The following is a 16389-nucleotide window of genomic DNA, read 5'->3' on the forward strand; positions in this document are numbered from 1 at the left end:
CCTTTAAGCCTTAGTTTGCCCTGTAATTTTAAGCATTCATAGCATGTGTGTGCAGGAGCTCCACAGCATCAGAGGAGTAACAGCCGGAGGGATGGCAATCCATGCACGTGCTACCAATGTCCCCAAGCCTCGGAGTCTCAGAAAATGAGAGGATGGAGATCCACAGCCAGCCACTGAGGGCATCCCAGAGGAGTGTGACCTAAGACTGGATCTCTGCCCATTAAAGGATCTAAAACCCCTGGAGTCCTAACTTCTGTGTTCTTGTAACACTCCTTACTTTTCTCGTATAAAATAAAGCCCCATGGGGTCTTCAAGAGCTCTTTTGGTTGGGACCCTACCTTCCTGTCTTGAAGGAGCTTTTCCCTGTACCTCCCTGTATGCCACTCCTGGAGGTGAAGGGCGGTGTGGGCAACTTGAGACATTCAGCCACCAGATACTGGGATGTCCTGAGCTGGGGACAGAGAGTAGAGCAAGGCCAGCTGGCAGCAGGACATCAGGATAACTCACTAGGAGCACTGAAGGTTGTGACCACTGGTGTTTTCAATTTAGCCAGTTGTCACTTTAAAGCAAGAAGGTTTCACCTAGACTTCTGAAATGATTTTATTTTGAAAACTTTCAAATCGACAGAAAATAGACGAACAGTGTGAGGACCCTCGTGTGCTGGTAGCTCCACACTGCCTTCCCAACTTCCCCTCTTCCCATCCCGTGGGTCTCCTTAGTTCCTTTCACTTGGCCAGTCTGTGGTTTTTGTTCGTGTATTCTCAAGTGACAATGACGTATTTCAGGATCTAGGACATTATTTTGCTGAATCCCAGAACCAGTTAGGTCCTCAGGGCAGGCAGCCTGCCCCACCCTGCTCCAACTCAGTGAGGAAGATGTGTCCTCAGGGCCAACACAAGGCTTCTGAGTAGCAGGACGGGCACAGAGGCCGGGTTATAGGGATGGTGCCAACCATGGAGAGACCCACTTTTGGAACCCCTTCTGCCTACTGGGGCAGCACAGGGGACAGCTGCTGTCCCTGACTGCAACAACCCCTTTTCTCAGCCACTGCAGGTGGGACAGACCTGGGGTCTTAGGAGAGCACCCTGGTCCTGTACAGACCTCTATGATAATTCTTCTCACCCACTGACCAGGCAGTGGCACAGTGGATGGAGCATTGACCTGGGATGCTGAGGACCCAGGTTCAAAACTCCGAGGTTACTGGCTTGAGCGTGGGCTCATCGCCTTGAGCACAGGCTCACCAGCTTGAGCATGGAGTCGCTTCTTGAGCATGGAATCATAGACATAACCCCATGGTTGCTGGCTTGAGCTCAAAGGTCGCTGGCTTGAGCCCAGAGGTCACTGGCTTGAGCCCAGAGGTTGCTGGCTTGAAGCCCAAGGTCACTGGCTTGAGCCCAAAGCTGCTGGCTTGAGCAAGGGGTCACTGGCTCAGCTGGAGCCCTCCCTCAAGGCACATATGAGAAAGCAGTCAATGAACAACTAAAGTGCCACAACAAGTTGATGCTTCTCATCTCTCCCTTCTTGTCTGTCTGTCTGTCTCTCTCTCTGCTAAAACAAACAAACAAAAGGCTCTAGAAATACTCCCTCTACTTTAGGCTTATGTCCCTGTGGCCCTCACACCCCCCCATGCTGCCAGGAAGACCTTGGTACACTTACTGTTCTAAAAATAATAACTAGCTTCAGGTAATGGGCTACCCTCTTACCCCTTCCTTTCTCCCCTTCCCCTCCCCTGCTTTCTCCCTGTAGAGGGTGCAATAGCAGGTGGGGATCTTTTCCTCTTTCTGTGTGTGTATGTGTGTGTGTGTGTGTGGGGGGGGGGTACAGGGAAGAGGTTCCTTCTCCAGGGTGGGTGCCAGGCCTCCTGAGTGCACACACCTAGGTGACTTCAGGCCTCCAGCTTCTGCCAGGAGCCTGAGACAGAAACCTGGAAACCTGGGCCATCCTTATCTCTCCTGTCTCTTATTAGAAATGGCTTTTCTGAATTTGGTTTTATGTTGTTTGGTTATTACGGAAATACAATGCAGGGGGAAAGCAGAGCCTCCACAGCCCAGGGATAACCTGGCCTCCACTGTCTGCTGGGCCTGCAGAAACATACACACACTTTCCAAACAGGATCAGACCATTCTGATCATTCTGTTTCAATATGTTGTGACTGCCTTTGTCTTTACCACCTGTATTTCTTCGTTATGGGTGTAAAAGTGTTTGGGGTGACTCATTGCATCTAGATTCCATAACTTTCAGGACTAACTTTTCTTCAATGGTCATTGGGTTGTTGTCCTATTTCTGTGTGTCCTCATTGGTTAAGAAAGTGACCGGCAGCTGTAAGATACAAGGCCATCAGGACAGTGCCTGCAGCGTCTTCCTGGCCACGCCTTACCAGCACTCCTTTGCAGGCTTCCCTTCCCTGTGGCGGAGGGGAGGGGAAGGGCGGGCTCCCCTGAGCATGCAGGGATGAGCCAGGGGTCCTGTCGCAGAGCCTTAGTGACTTTTGTGTACAAGATTAAGTCCCTTGTGGACCAAGTCCCCCGAACAGCCCCTCTGTCAACCGTGGCTCATTTCTGAGAGAAACCCCTTCCCACGCGCTGGGTGAGCTCCAGCCAGGAAAGGAGGGGGAGGGGAGACCAGATTCCAGCTCAGTCTGATGTGTGGGCACTTCTGTTTCGCGAGGGAACCCGACTGTGTACTGGAACGGCTCTGCGGGCTGTTGGGGTCAGTGGGCAGGGGCCTGCTGGGGGGGCGGGGACAGTGCGGGCAGGGGCCAGCTCCGCTGAGGGCAGGCAAGGAGGGAGTGCAGGGACGGAGTCACCAGCCGGGGAGACCCGCAGTCTAGGACAAAGGCTGTGAGAGGGAGCTTGGATGATGGCACCCCGATCCGCCCCTCGCAAACTTTTCCCGGGGCTTTGGAGACCGCAGGTGAGGTCACGTGGTTGTCCGGGGCGGGGCGTGGACTGGGCCGGGGGGCGGGTCGGGGGCGGTCCGCGCGGACCCCGCCCCTGCGCCCAAGTCCCGCGGCGCGTCGGCGGGAGCAGGCGGAGCGGAGCGGCTGGAGCGCGCGGTGTGGCCTTGAGCGCGCAGTGCCGAAGCACCATGCCCACCAACTTTACTGTGGTGCCCGTGGAAGCGCGGGGGGACGATGACCAGGAAGAGGCGGCAGAGCAGACCGAGGTGCCGGGCGCCCCCGAGGACCACGAACCCGACTGCTCGAGGCCGGGTGAGCGCGGCCGCACCTGTCCACCGGACAAAGGCGGAGCCGGGCTGCGCCGGGGTGGAGGCGGTCCGGGACTGGAGGGGACTGGAGGAAGGGATGTGGGACTGCGTTTCACCCTTGCCTCCCCTTTTCTAGGGCCCCCAACAGTTCTTTCACTCTGACTACTCCTGAGGTTCCCTCACCTTCACCCCCACCCCGTCCCGCCCCCCTCCTGCCTGCAGAGCCCCCCACCAAGCTTAGCCTCTGGGGGGCGCAGGGTGAAGGATTCCTGCCGTGCCCAGCGCTTCCAGGGCTGTGGGTTCCCCTCTGCTACTCCCCCCTAACTCTCCCTCCAACCCGGGGCCCAGGAAGCACCTTCTTTCTCGCACTCGGGGTGGGGCAGTGGAGAAGTGTGGGAGGTGGGAGACGCCCCGGAGTAACCATAGAAGCGGGGGAGGGGCCTCTCGTGAGAACCCCTGGTCTGGCTGTGCCAGCCTGGCTGTGCCGGATGGGGTGGGGTGGGGTCAGGTGGGGTTCGGGAGCCGCAGTGGGTGGTTCACCCGCAGTAGCGCCTTCCTGCTTCCTCAGGCCTCTGGTCCCCACGCGGCGGGGCTAAGGGCCACCAGTAGGATAAGACTTATGAGGTCCCAGTTCTGTGTGCTTAGTCCGTGTATCATCAGCAGGAGGGACAGCAGGTTCCTGGTGTGGCTGGGGGAGCCCCCCAGTTGTGCTCAGGCTGAGGGTTTCGCTGGCCCTCTTTGTTCTGGAGTCCCAGGTCTGGAGCACTTTCACTTTCTCTTGTGGGGGCCCCCCCAAGCCAGGGTTCCTGTAGGGGAGGGTGAATTCCCCCAGTGAGCAGCTTCATGTCTACTTTCAGCTCCCCTCTAGAAACTGGGGGAAATGAGAGGATCTAGTCTAGCACCCACAGATGGGGCCTTTGCCTGTGACCCCCCCAGCAGCCTTGGGAGAAGGCTCCCAGCTCTAGACACTTAGGTAAAGAGGGTGAGGTCAGTGGAGGCCGCAGGTGCTAAGTGCTCACTGCCCTGGCAGGAAAGGCCAGGCCCTCCTCCTGGGGACTCCATTAGGAGCCTGCTGGAAAGCTAGTCCTGATGTGCTGTTGTATCACTGGTCATTAGCATCCTGTCCCCTGCCTCAGGTGTCCGTTCCTTCAGGATGAGGCAGCTGCCCAGCTTCACTGCTGGGTGTGGGACTGGTCACATTGCTCCCTGGCAGCTTCCTGGCATAGGAGCTTGAGACCAGGTGGAACAAGAGAGCAGAGTCTGGAAGCTCAGCCTTTCCCTCACCACTGCCCTGTGGTTCTGGCTCTGAGCATCAAGGATGAACTCATCAGGCCACCAGCAGCTGTTGTTTCCAAAGGAGACCTCAGCTGCGCTACTGGGTATCTGGTTCTCTGCCTGTTGGTCCCTTCTTGGGACCGTGTTCACTTTTTCTCCAGACATTGTGGCTTGTTTTGAAGCTTCGGATAATTATCTTCCTGCTTGTCCCTTCTGCACTCAGTAGCTCTCATGTGGTGTCCTGGTCCTGTGAGCCAAGGGGCGAGCGTCTTGCCCAGCTGGTCTTGAGCGCCCAACCTCCCCCACCCCTCCAATGCTTTCACTTTCTAAACCTTGATTCCCCTCAGTTCCTGCTGTGAGGTGGACAAAGGTTTTATCTGCTGGGTGATCTCAGAGTTAGGAGTACCAAGTGTGGGCTTTGTGCTCACTTGTTAACAAACGCTTTACGGTTTGAGCTGAACTTACAACAGATACTTGGCTGAGCTGGCACAGAACCGACCTGGGAAGGTGACGTTGTGTGTTCTATGCCCTTCATGTTTCTTCAGAAGACATCAGAGATGGTTGTCCATGCTGAGCAGTCGCAGTGCTTTTGTGTTTCAGGCTCCCTGGCTGGGCTCTTGAGTTTTAACGTAAGCTATCAGACCACAGTCTGGGGTTAGAGATGCTGTCTGAAGGGCACTGTGTTACCAGCATGATGAGGAGAGAGCCTAGGGAATCCATCATGTGCTCTGCTTTTGGGGGAAGGTCCTGTAGGGGCTGGGAATAGCCAGGCTGGAGCTACTTCCAAAGGCCTACATTTGGGGTCAGTGCTGTGGGGGTTTACACTGCATGGCCCCAGGCCAGTGGCCATGTCTGCCCCATCACAGGGTGGCTAGCACTGTTGAAGTTTCTTCCTGACTCTGGGTGACCCTTGAACCTCCCAGGGAGGCACCTGGCTTTTCCTGGTGGTGGTGGAGCAAGTTTGGGGAGACTCTATACCTGGAAGTCCGAGCTGTCATGGATATAGGAAGCACTATCCTTACCCCTTACCCTGGGGTCCCACACCTCTCATTTCCACGACAGCCCAGGGGTTCATGAGACCTGACTCTGGTTTATCTGGCCTGGAGGTGCGAGGGCCTCGTGGGTCTGTGACACTTAGAGCAGGAAGGATCCCGCAGCATCCTGGGCCTGCTCTGTGGCCCAGGCTAGGGCCTCCCTGGGAGACTTGGCTGTGTTACACTCGGCCCAACTGGCCATGAGAAGCCCCTGGGGCATCCAGGCAAGTGGCAGCCTGGTGGATGGTGGATGCTGATTGTTGACCTTGAATAAGTCCTGCTGCCTTGACCCCAGCTCTTCTGGCTGGCAGGCCTGTGCCTGGTGCTATAGACCAGGAGGACAGTGGCCCTACACCCCAGCACAGCTTCATGGAGGCCCCCCTTGGAGGAGATGCTCCCCTGGTGAGTGAAAATTGGCTGGGTGCATCGTGGGCAGCAAAGGCCAAGGTCAGTGTTAGCTTCTGCTGTAGACCCATTTGAGGGCTCTTCCCACCTCCCCACTCCCTTCTAGCAAAGGTGGGACCTAGTATTCTGGTATGACTGGGGTTCATTTTTCCTGGGGGCTGGTCTGCTCCCTGAGGATGGGCACCAAACCCTGGTCCCTTGCGTGATATTTATACAATATTTTGCATTTCACTGTGATGGAAACTGGTCTGGAAGCGGAAAGGACAGGTTTTTAGGTATTCCTGTGTTCTCAGTACTTTGCTTCTCAGTGGAAATACCTTCCAGAAAGGAGGCAGTGAGGAGGAGGATACTTTCTCCTGACTAGGAGTATGGTGGGTTTTTAACCGACTTCAGGGAGCCCAGCTTGACCCCTCTCTGGGTGACCCTCTCTACAGGGGTGGGTGAATCCTGGAGGCTACGGGCAGCCTGTGTGGGACCACATACATAGTGGACCGACAAGCAGGCCCCTAATGAGGTGCAGCCACAGGCCCCGGCTCCCAAAGGAAGTTCCACCCCCAAGCTTCCGTGGCTAAGTTGGGGGAAGGTCCGCCCTGAGAGGTTGCAAGGAGCCTGAAACTTACCCCATGTCTCCTGCCCCCAGCTGAGGCTGTTCACGTGGAATTTCCCATGGCCATGACTCTGCTTCCTCTTCCTTGGGTTGCTGTTCTGCTTTTTTCAATTTCTTTCTATGAGTTCACTCTCTCTGGCTCAGGTCTTGTTGGTTACCCAGGGGGGGTCTCTCCTCCTCATGACCTGGTGTTCGGCCTTTCTCTTTGGGACTCGCTATGAAGAGGACCTGAGTAAACCAACATGCTGATCCAGGCAGCCCTGGGGAGCGTCACCTTTGCTCTGTCGTGGCGCGTGGCAAGCTGGCCATTTGGAGTGGTCAGTGGGTAGCCCGTAGCATTCTGGGAGATCATTGGTTGGGCCAATTCAGGGGTCATGGGACCTCTGAGGCGATGACCCCAGGTTTTGAGTGAGTTTTCTATCGAGTGTAGGGCTGCTGCCACCAAGATGGCGAGAGCACAACTCCAGGGGCTTGGTGTGTGGAGCTCGGGGAGCAGTGCAGTAGAAAAGCAGGATGGGACAGCGGCTTCAGGTTTTGTCCTGCTGAGCAAGGACACGGAGCAACATCCGTTACTGGGTTTCAGGAAGGAAGGGATACGTCACACTGACACAGGAAGGCCAGGCGGCATAGTTGTCCCATCAGCCTGTCCCCATGACCCTGTGTTCGGCCTTTCTCCTTAGGACTTGCTATAGGTAGCTCGCTTATGGGTGTTCTTTAGGGGGCTTTCATACTGGGTGGGCTGTAGAGGCTGCCAAAGATACTCTGTTTGTAAAGGCAAAGGAACAGAAAGTAGTTGGACCCTTAACGAATGGAGCAAGGCTCCAAGTGCTGGGAGTGTGGCCTGTGTTCCTGTGTCTTTCATGTGCTCAGGGGGTTCCAGACCATCTTTAAGCGACAGCCCTTCTTAGAAATCAAGTGAGGAGGTGGTTAAGTCCTCCTGCTGAGGCTGTGTGTGCACGTGGGCATGTGTAGGTGTCACTGTACCTGGTGGTGGATAGAGAGGGGCTTGGCCACTCGCGTTGAGTCACGTGTTCTTTCCTCCCACCCCTCCCAGCACACCCTGGTCAGTCACTTGGCTGGGGATGCCATCATCTCAGGCTGTGCTGGCAGTGGTGATCTGCGCCCTGGTCTTAGCTTGCATGCCTGTGAACAGTGCATGAACCCTGTATTATAGTCCTTTCTTCTGGAAAGCTCTTCAGACCTGATCTCAATGCTTTGCTGGAGTGGACATCTGAGCTGTGGGCACCAGCGGTAGCTGCTCCTGCTCAGGGCAGTGGCCTCCGTGGGGTTGGGCTTGAGGGACACCTCCATTGGCAGCCCCAAAGGGCGAGGCAGCTCTGGGGCCACTGGACACTGGATATGGCAGCTGCCATCGGTCCTGTGAAGGGTATGGAGTGTCCGCCACAGCCAGTCCATCGTGGTCCTTGGTGCATCAGTGAACGGAAGGGTCCTGGGGATGGAGGCTGTAGGATCCAGCACCTGATTGGTGATGCAGTGGGGAAGACGGGGCACCACGAGGGTCTGGGTGTCAGGGTAGCCTCTCATAAGGGGACACTTGTGCAGGACTTGGGGGCTGGGGATGGTGGCCCTGGCAGGGAGAGTGGCGAGGAAGTGGGGTGTCCCGTCCACATGGAGACTGCAAGCTTTGGGGCCTGTTCTGTTTCTGTGTGACTGTCCAGAGGGTTCCTGCCACCAGGAGTCATGAAGGCTGGACTTACGCACCTACCGCCCCTTGTCACTGTCCATGAGGTGGGCTGTGGCCGTGAGCAGGAAGCAGCCGACTCTATAGACAGGCTGTTTTACTTTATTTTTTTATTTTAGAAGGAAAATATTTTATTCTCATTTAAATATATATGATGAGTTCCATGGAAATGTTTAATTATGTTCAAAATTGATATGCTGAATTAGCAGCATAAGTAATGAAAATGTATAAATAACCACCATTGCTTTTTATGCAAGCTAATAAAATAAAGTTTTTAGTACAGATGATTAAAATGTCTACCTTAATATAATAAATATAATACATTAAAAATTTAAGTTTAAACTATTATGTAAACAAACAAAATTAATTAAAAAGTTTATGTTTAGTCAGAGTATTAACAATATGCCTGCTATAAATCAGTTGGGATTTTAGAATGTGTCGATTTAAACAATTTAGAATATTAACATGGAGGATATTAAAATATTATTTTAATAATTGAGTGTAGAGCAAAACAAAGCATAGAATTAAGATTTTTAAAGATAGTTTACAGATATGTTTGGTGCTGAGTTTTTCTACAGATCCACGTATCTCATGTCAATTTAATATATATTAAATGTTTATTATGTTTATAGGCTCTCTGTTTTAGTGGTCTCCTTCGGTGACATGGGCACTTGGGTCTGTGGCGGTTTCTGTATTGTGTGCTGGACACAACTGACCATCTGGAGTCAGACTGGTGACAAGGACAAGCAGTCAGCTCCCCGAAACACGGCCCCCAGGATGGAGGGCCCTGAAATGCAGCCCTCTAGAAACCCAGCCCTTGGGTATAGCCCCCACAATTAGTGAAATGCTGTGGCCCACGGTTGACCCTGGCCCTGGATGGCAGTGCCTGGCACTGAGTCAGGGTCTGAAGCCAAGGGCAGTGACCTGGCCCAGGGGCATTCCGCAAACGGAGGCTTAGAGCCAGTGTGTTGAGTTCTGGGAGCCTCTAGCAGAGCGTGGAGGGTTCTCGTCACTGTTGCAGGGAAGGAGTATACCATGCAGTCCAGCGGGACTTGGGTATGGAGGCACCACTGTGCTGTGCGTGCACCCCATCTCTCTGTGCCCCCGCTCTGTGGGGCCGGTGAGCCTGTGTCCTTTCCTTCTGGTCCTAGTGCTCTGGTGGGGCCTATGCATCCCTGGGGTCTCGTGTGCTGTTGGACAGTGGGAACCCCCTTTTCTCACCCTTGCCTTGGGACCCGGGAGGGGACCAGAAGCCATGTGACACACTGTCCCATTACTTTCTCAGTGGCCCAAGCTCAACTGAATTTCAAGGATGTTTCCTTCAAATAGTTGAGCCAGATGCCCTTTATGTAGAGGTGTGTGGTTGGCTTGTTCTGTACCGCTGGGGTCTCGGACGGAGTTCTCGTGAGGTCATTGGGAAGAGGGTGCTGCAAGGGTAAGGTACCTTGTGGTCTCAGGGCTGGTCAGGGCTGAGGCCACATGGGAGCTTGGGAGATGGCTGGCTTATGTTCATGTGCTACTTACAGTCCATGCTGGGTCAGCCCTCTGGCTGACCAGAGGTACCCAGAGGCGAACGGTGGGGTATCCTTGCCTCCCTGCCATCTGGAGGACCTGGCTGTGGAGGGAGCCTCTGTCAGGGCATCTGCCCAGTGGACTTGTGGTCATGGTCCTGGGGCCTGACCAGATGACCCCCTGGACTGGGCTCCTGAATTATGGGATGGGTGACATTGGACCGTGACATCTCCCAGGGCTGCTGTTCTGGGGGTGGGACAGGGGTGCTGTCTCATAGCTGTACTGCCAGACTGAAGGGGTCCATTTGCCTGCTTGCATAAAAGCCCAATAAGATGCAGACAGGAGTTTGCAGTCAAAAAAGTAAAGGCTTATTTTAAGGAAGTTTTGCCAAGCCTGGAGTTACAGGTAAGCTAGAACTCGAAGGCCTGACTGACTCCCCAAGACTTCTGGGGAGTGGGTTATATGGGAATAAATTATTAATCACGGTGACGAAGGGAGTTAGAGTCGTGAGGCTCTACAGATTGGCTGGGGCCAGAGTAGGGGGTAGTTGATCATTGTGTCAGGTCCTGCTGTCAGCCCTGACATTGTTCTCTCTTATTTTCAGGAGGGTGTGGTCCATAGGGTGGGTCCACTTTCCTGCTTTTACGGGCCTGGGGCTGAAACACACCTGAAGTCAAGATGTTATCTTTAGCTTGACAGAAATTCCTTTGTCAGCAGACCTGAGGCTTTGTTCTTAAGACAGTTTGATGCTGGCCAGAATCTGTTGTCCTAAGGCGCAAGGATTAAGGGAGGAAGTGGACGGAAAAAGGAGAAAGGGTCCTGTTAAAGAAAGGGAGTGTGCGCTGTTACAGCCGGGCACAGCGGGTGCGGACACAGCAGATGCGGGCACAGCAGATGGGACGGCGGTCAGGTTTGGGGCTGCAGCCTCTGGTATCTGGTCCGTCGCTGATGTTGCCAGCCGCCTGGGTCTCCTGTCATCACCTCTGTGGGCATGAATTTTACAAGAGCTGTCCTCTGCAGCTGTGAGACTGGAGGGCAAAGTTGGTATTCAGTGTTATGTTTTAACTACTGTTCGCAAGGCCAGGAGCTTTCTGTTTCAGTGTGTTCAGCAGGGTTCCTGTAGTCCTTTTGTAGCGAGGGCTGTGCTGGGGAGCGTGTGCAGACGCCTGCGAGCAGCTCTGCGTGTGAGGCTGGCCTGGAGCCTCGAGGGGAAGCCCACCTCTGTGGGGCATGCCTGAGCTCAGGGGCTAAGGTAGGATAACTGTGGCATGGACAGCACCAGCAATAGATGTGACAGAGAGCCATCCAGACCCTGGCAGGTGACTGGCTGTGGGCACCAGCTGGGGACTGGCCTGAGGAAAACCTGGCCCCCTTCTGGGGGTGATGGGGCAGTGCTGTCCAGCAGGCAGAACAGTGCACAGAGGGCACCTTTCTTTTGTGAGAAAGGGGGGAACTCCCTTATTATTATTATTATTTTACTGTTTCTTTTATTGATTTTAGAGGAAAGGAGAGAGTGAGAGAGAGAGAGAGACAGGAACATTGATCTGCTCCTGTATGTGCCCTGACCGGGGATTGAACCAGCAACCTCTGTGCCTTGGGACAATGCTCCAAGCAACTGAGCTATCTGGCCAGGGCGGGAACTCCCTTTCTTGAGTGGAGATCTGCTCCGTGCAGATAAGCCCTGGAGTTTCAGCAGGACCAGCCAAAAGTGAGGCGCCCCGGCTCAACGTCCATGGCTACCAGCACCGTGTGAGTGCTGGAACTTCCTGCCAGGAGTGCTGGTGAGCAGGCCCTGTATAGGTGGTCTCTGGCTGGTGAGGGCCCACGGGGCCGTGGGCCGTGGGGCTGTGTCTCTGGGTCCCTTGCCAGGAAGGCTGAGAACTGTTGGTATTGGGGTCTTGCCTGGGGTGGGGGCGTCTGCGTGGGCCCCACTGCTGGAGCCCTGAGCAGAACCCTGAGCAAGGCCCTGGTGCCTCCTTGGGGTTCCTGGCTGGCTTCCTCTTTTCTTTCCTTGGGTGGTTTCTTTCTGAGAAAACAGTTGGGGGAGGAGTGGAAGTGCTTTTTTGTTTTGTGTGGATGGGGACGGGAGCTGCGTTCCAGGCAGCAGATTGGTTTCCTGCGTTCTGGGTCATTCTCAAGTCTAGTCGCCCCTGGCCTGGCCCGGCGGGACTCACAGGCTGGGGTCTCTGTTGGAAGGAGAGCCAGGAGCGCCCGGGGCCTGTGTTCACCACTGAGCGTCAGAACCTCTTTCGATTTGGCTGTGTGATGCTGACGTGGAGCCTGTCAGGGCACTCACACGGAGGCCGTGCCCTGGGCCAGCACGGTGGCTGCGGCCTGGCGCCGTCTGCGAGGTGGGGGTGCACCACGCAGCCACGTCTGTGTCACCCTCTGCTCGAGTGGGCACATCCACCTCAGAGTGATGTGAGGCCCTAGGGGACGCCAAGGCCACCCCTGAGTTCTCCTTGTGCCTCACTCTCCCTCCCCAGAGCTGGCCTGTCCTAGAGGTCACCCTGATCTCTTGTTTCCCGGGCTCTGTCTATTCACAGTGCCTGTGAGTTGGGCCTGGGTTCTCGAAGGCTTGGAGGATGGTCACTGGGGAGGGATTGAGTTGAGCAGGAATCAGAGGAGAGAAGCGCCAGGTTGTTCTTAGGTTTCCTCTTCCCTCCAACCAAGGGACTTGACCACAGCCAGACAGGAGCCAAGTCGGTAATGGGAGCTGCCCCAGGGGGCTGGTGGGGGCTCTGCGTAGCCCCCTCAGATTGCCTATTGCCGGCCCCTGGGGTGGGAGAGGTTGGTCCAAGAGCAGCAAGCAGCCGTGTGAATGAGGTGGGTGTTGGGAATGTGGTTCCCCAGGGCCTGTCATTTCCCTCGGTGGGGTGAGAGGAGATGCCCTTTAGACAAAGGCACTGCGGACATATTCCTCCCAGGAGAACATCTCAGAGCTGTGGTCCCCAGCGATGCCCATGTGCACATTGTGTATGTGTATGCATGTGTATATTTGTGCATGCACAAGTGTGTGTATGTGTGCCTGTACAAGGCTGTTAATGTGTGTTGTATGTTTTGTGTGTGCTGTGTATATCTATGTGTGTTTGCGTACTCACATCTGTCTGTGTGGTTCTGTTCTGCATGTCTGTGTGCTTGTGTATGCCCCCATATGTGTGTGTTGTATGTGTCTGTATGCTTGTGTGTGCATGCACGTGTGTGTCTGACTCCTTTGCCAGAACTTCACAGCTGCTCCTGGTCTGTTACTCTGTGTCAGTGCCTCTTGGTAGCTGAGCACTGGCACTGTCTTTGCTTTCTAGACTGTGTGAGTCTCAGATTTGAAAATGTAGTAGAGGTGGGGTCTTGTCCAGACAGAGGGGCCCGAGGGCCCTGCATGGAGTGATAAGTAAGTTGAGAGTGGAGGCCCTGGTCCCGTTTTAAAGGTGATGCTTCCCTCCAGCAGCTGAAGCCCTCCTGACCTCTTCCCTCAGAATTCCTGACATCTCCTCACTGTTCCCCATGAGACCCTTCTCCCTGCCAGTGGGCACCGTGGGGAACAATGAGGAGCCCTGGGGTATGTGCCAAGTTAGTGAGAGAGCGAGAGGAACACACCTGCATCCAGGTGGGCTTAACTTAAGGCTGCGCTGCAAGCCTGGGGGCTCCAGTCCATCAAGCCCACAAGGGCACTCACACCTGGTGTCACAGCGCTGCTGGCAGCAAGATGCTTTTGATGCTTCCAGGAGTGCGAGCTGTGTCCTAGTGGAAAGCCTCTGAGATTAGTGTCAACGGGCCTCCCTGCCTATCCAAGCAGGATGTCCAGCTAGACGCCAGGCGCACGTGGATGTCAGTCTTGTGTGTGAGGGGGATGCCTGGTATTGGGATAAGCCATGGCTTCCATTCATACTTTGGAGCTCCCGTCCATGGGCCTGGGACACTGCTGCCCAGACCATTGCATTAGTCTTAAGTAACAGGCTTTGTTCATTGGAAGAGGTCAGGCAGGGTGGGTACAGGTGTTGAGTGCAAAGGAAAAAGGTTTAATTTGCTCACTTGAGGTTCACAAAGAACCTGGACGTTGGGAAGCAGCAGGTCCTCTTCGTGAGAGGTAGTGGTTATACTGCAGGCCTTTGCATGAGGTGCAGTTGAAGGGACCAGGTGTGCTCTGTGCACGGGGTGCTGTCCCGTATTCGTACCCTGTTCTCGCAGGCTGGGCAGCTGTGTTCTCAGAGGACTCTTGTATATACTTTCCTAGAAGCCCTGGTGAGGAAGGGGAAGGCTCATCAGCCCTCCCAAAGACGCACTGGAGGGAAAAGAGCTTCAGGGCACAGTGGGTGGTTCTCATCCTCTCAATGTTTCCTCTGTTTTCAGCGCAGAAGGCATTTCTGTTTTAGCCAGAAACTTGCTGTTAAAAAAGTGGGAACTCAAACTCAAGCTTTCATGTTTGTTTGGCCTGAATGCATAGCCCCAGGGGCACCTTGCTAGTCTCAATTGCTCAGCTGCTGGATTTAGGTCCCAGCTTTGGTCCTGGCTGAAAAGCATGGAGGGCAAAGGGCAAGGGCCAGGGGTCATTAGTTAACTGTTTGGATTGTGGAACCTAAAACCACTTTATGCCAGCACTTAACCAGTTCGAGGAGTACTGGCCACTGGGGTAGTGGCTGCGGGGTGCCTCTGGGGCCCAGCTGATGGGATGCACCGCGAAGTCACCAGAGAGGACGCCATTCTGCTGGAGGTGCCTTGCAGCTTCATGGAAAGACCACGTGTTCCCCCGTCACCTGAGCCTTGCTGCGGGCCCCTGTGTGGTCCGCAGTGTCCGTGCTAGGCAGACCGCCTGTGCTTGGTGGTAGAAACGGGGAATGGCTGCCGATGTTGGTCCAGCCTAGCCAGCTGACCCTTGGGAACGCATCTGGCTCTGAGCCTCAGAGGTCACTCTGCTGCTCCCTGAGGAGCCGTTCTGGTAGAGACAGTGGTGAAATCCCACGTTCAGCTGAATGAGGAAGGCGTGGGGGAGGAATGTGCTGGCTCGCTCAGGGAGGGGAGACTGTGTGTGGAGGTGGAGGGAGGGTGGAGGTTGTAACTGGAGAGTGGAGGAGGACACAGTGCACTGGGGCCTGCTTGGGAATGCTGCCCTTGGCAGGGCTCGGGCTCTGACCCAGTGTCTGCAGCAGACCACCGTGGTCTGGGCTCCTACGCCATGGCAGGACACAGGCTCTGACCAATGTCCACAGCAGGGTCAGGCTCCCAGGGAACAGCAGGAAGGTGAGTCTGCTGGCCGTCGCCTTGCTGCTGAGCCTGGGCAGCCTTGGCTGAGTTCCACGATCCTGCCTGCTTCTCTGGGCTGAGAGCTTTCCCCTCCGACCCTGCAGAGGATTCAACTGTGTTTGCTCAATAATGACAAGGACGTATATACTTCTCTCAGGGGCACAAAGCCTGAGTGCCCTGCAGCTTCTGTGTGGTCTCCAGAGTGACCAAGTTCAGGTGTGGCCTGGAGAAAGAAGCTGCTCTCTGCTGGGCTGGCATCATCCCTGGTCACTAATGTTCACCGGTGCTGGGGTTAAGTTTGCGTTTCAGGAAGCCAGTAACATGGACATCAAAACTGACGCAGGGAAAATTGATTGAGGGCAGAACAAAAAGAGACTAGAGATAGCCTCTGGGGGCGTGGGAGCACTCTCTGGGTCAGTGGGAGCACTCTGGGGCGGTGGGAGCACTCTCTGGGGGCGGGGGAGCACTCTGGGGCGGTGGGAGCACTCTCTGGGGCGGTGGGTGTTCTTTGTGTCACGGGGTCACTTTCCCAGGGTGTTGGTGGCTGCTCTATGGTTTTAGATGTCCCTAGACTCAGCTGGATGGCAAGGGTTTGTGATTGGGATCTCTGGTCTATTCCTGGGAAAGCTAGTCTGTGGTGTTGGTGGGCTGCAGCTCTGGGTCGTAGGCCTGGGCCAGGCCTGCTGACTAGTGGGTGTCATCTGTCCAGAGCTAGGACCTCTGGGGACAGATAATCTGAAGGTGCTATGAGCAGATGTGTTACTGGAACTTCGTTGAAATCTTGAAGGGACCAGCAGGTGTGTGTAGTCACTAAGGTCTAATTGTGCCATGTTGAGGAGTAATGTATGAGATGCTGGCTTCCTTTGATTCTTGGGGCTACAGAGCCAGGGGCTTGGGGAGGGGGCTTTTCTAGGGAGTGGGCTCCTCTCCCTGCTGCAAAGTGGGGCACAGGTGAGGCCAGCTCCTAAAGCCAGGACACCTAAGGCTGGGCTAAAGGCAGAATCTGCTGGCCAACTAATCAATATATGCCAACCTGCCTTTTACCCTGTGGTTTCAGGGTGTCTCTTGGATTCTTGACCAATCCCTTAACATAATGGTTATGAATGACAATCTCTGGTGTACTGACTTTCACGAGCTGCACCTGTCTGTGTGTTTTCTGGGCCTTGGTTTTCTAATTTTTTTCTCTGTGGCTCCACTGAGATGAAAATTGTCTTTTTACTTAATGCACTTTACATTTGGTGTAGATCTGGATTTGTGGGGAACGTGGAGGTGGAGCAGGTTCCCGTGGGTCCTGGTGTCCACTCTGCACTCACTGTGGTGGTCACAATGGAGGGCCGGTTCTGTGCACCACTGCCTACTGCACTCCAGACCCTCACCCTCTCACCTCACCCCTGATGTCCTTCTCTGTC

At 55.0% G+C, this 16389-nt stretch overlaps 1 protein-coding gene across 7 annotated transcripts in view; it reads left to right on the top strand.

Moving 5' to 3' along the window:
- SLC12A7 (solute carrier family 12 member 7) overlaps positions 1 to 16389 on the top strand; it is a 91070-nt gene that overhangs the window by 31169 nt on the left and 43512 nt on the right. For 2 of the 7 annotated variants that reach the window (XM_066375021.1, XM_066375032.1), the window contains exon 1: positions 3016 to 3211. The exons of 2 other annotated variants lie outside the window; for them this stretch is intronic. In XM_066375021.1, the coding sequence (XP_066231118.1) occupies positions 3088 to 3211 (124 nt within the window). In that variant the 5' untranslated portion in view covers positions 3016 to 3087. Of the gene's footprint in view, positions 1 to 3015; positions 3212 to 3805; positions 3963 to 11504; positions 11524 to 16389 lie in introns of those variants that run through there. 3 more of the 7 variants (XM_066374993.1, XM_066375083.1, XM_066375075.1) reach the window with 2 other exon arrangements.

This window comes from Saccopteryx leptura, chromosome 1, assembly GCF_036850995.1.
Source record: "Saccopteryx leptura isolate mSacLep1 chromosome 1, mSacLep1_pri_phased_curated, whole genome shotgun sequence".
Classification (NCBI taxonomy): Eukaryota; Metazoa; Chordata; class Mammalia; order Chiroptera; family Emballonuridae; genus Saccopteryx; species Saccopteryx leptura.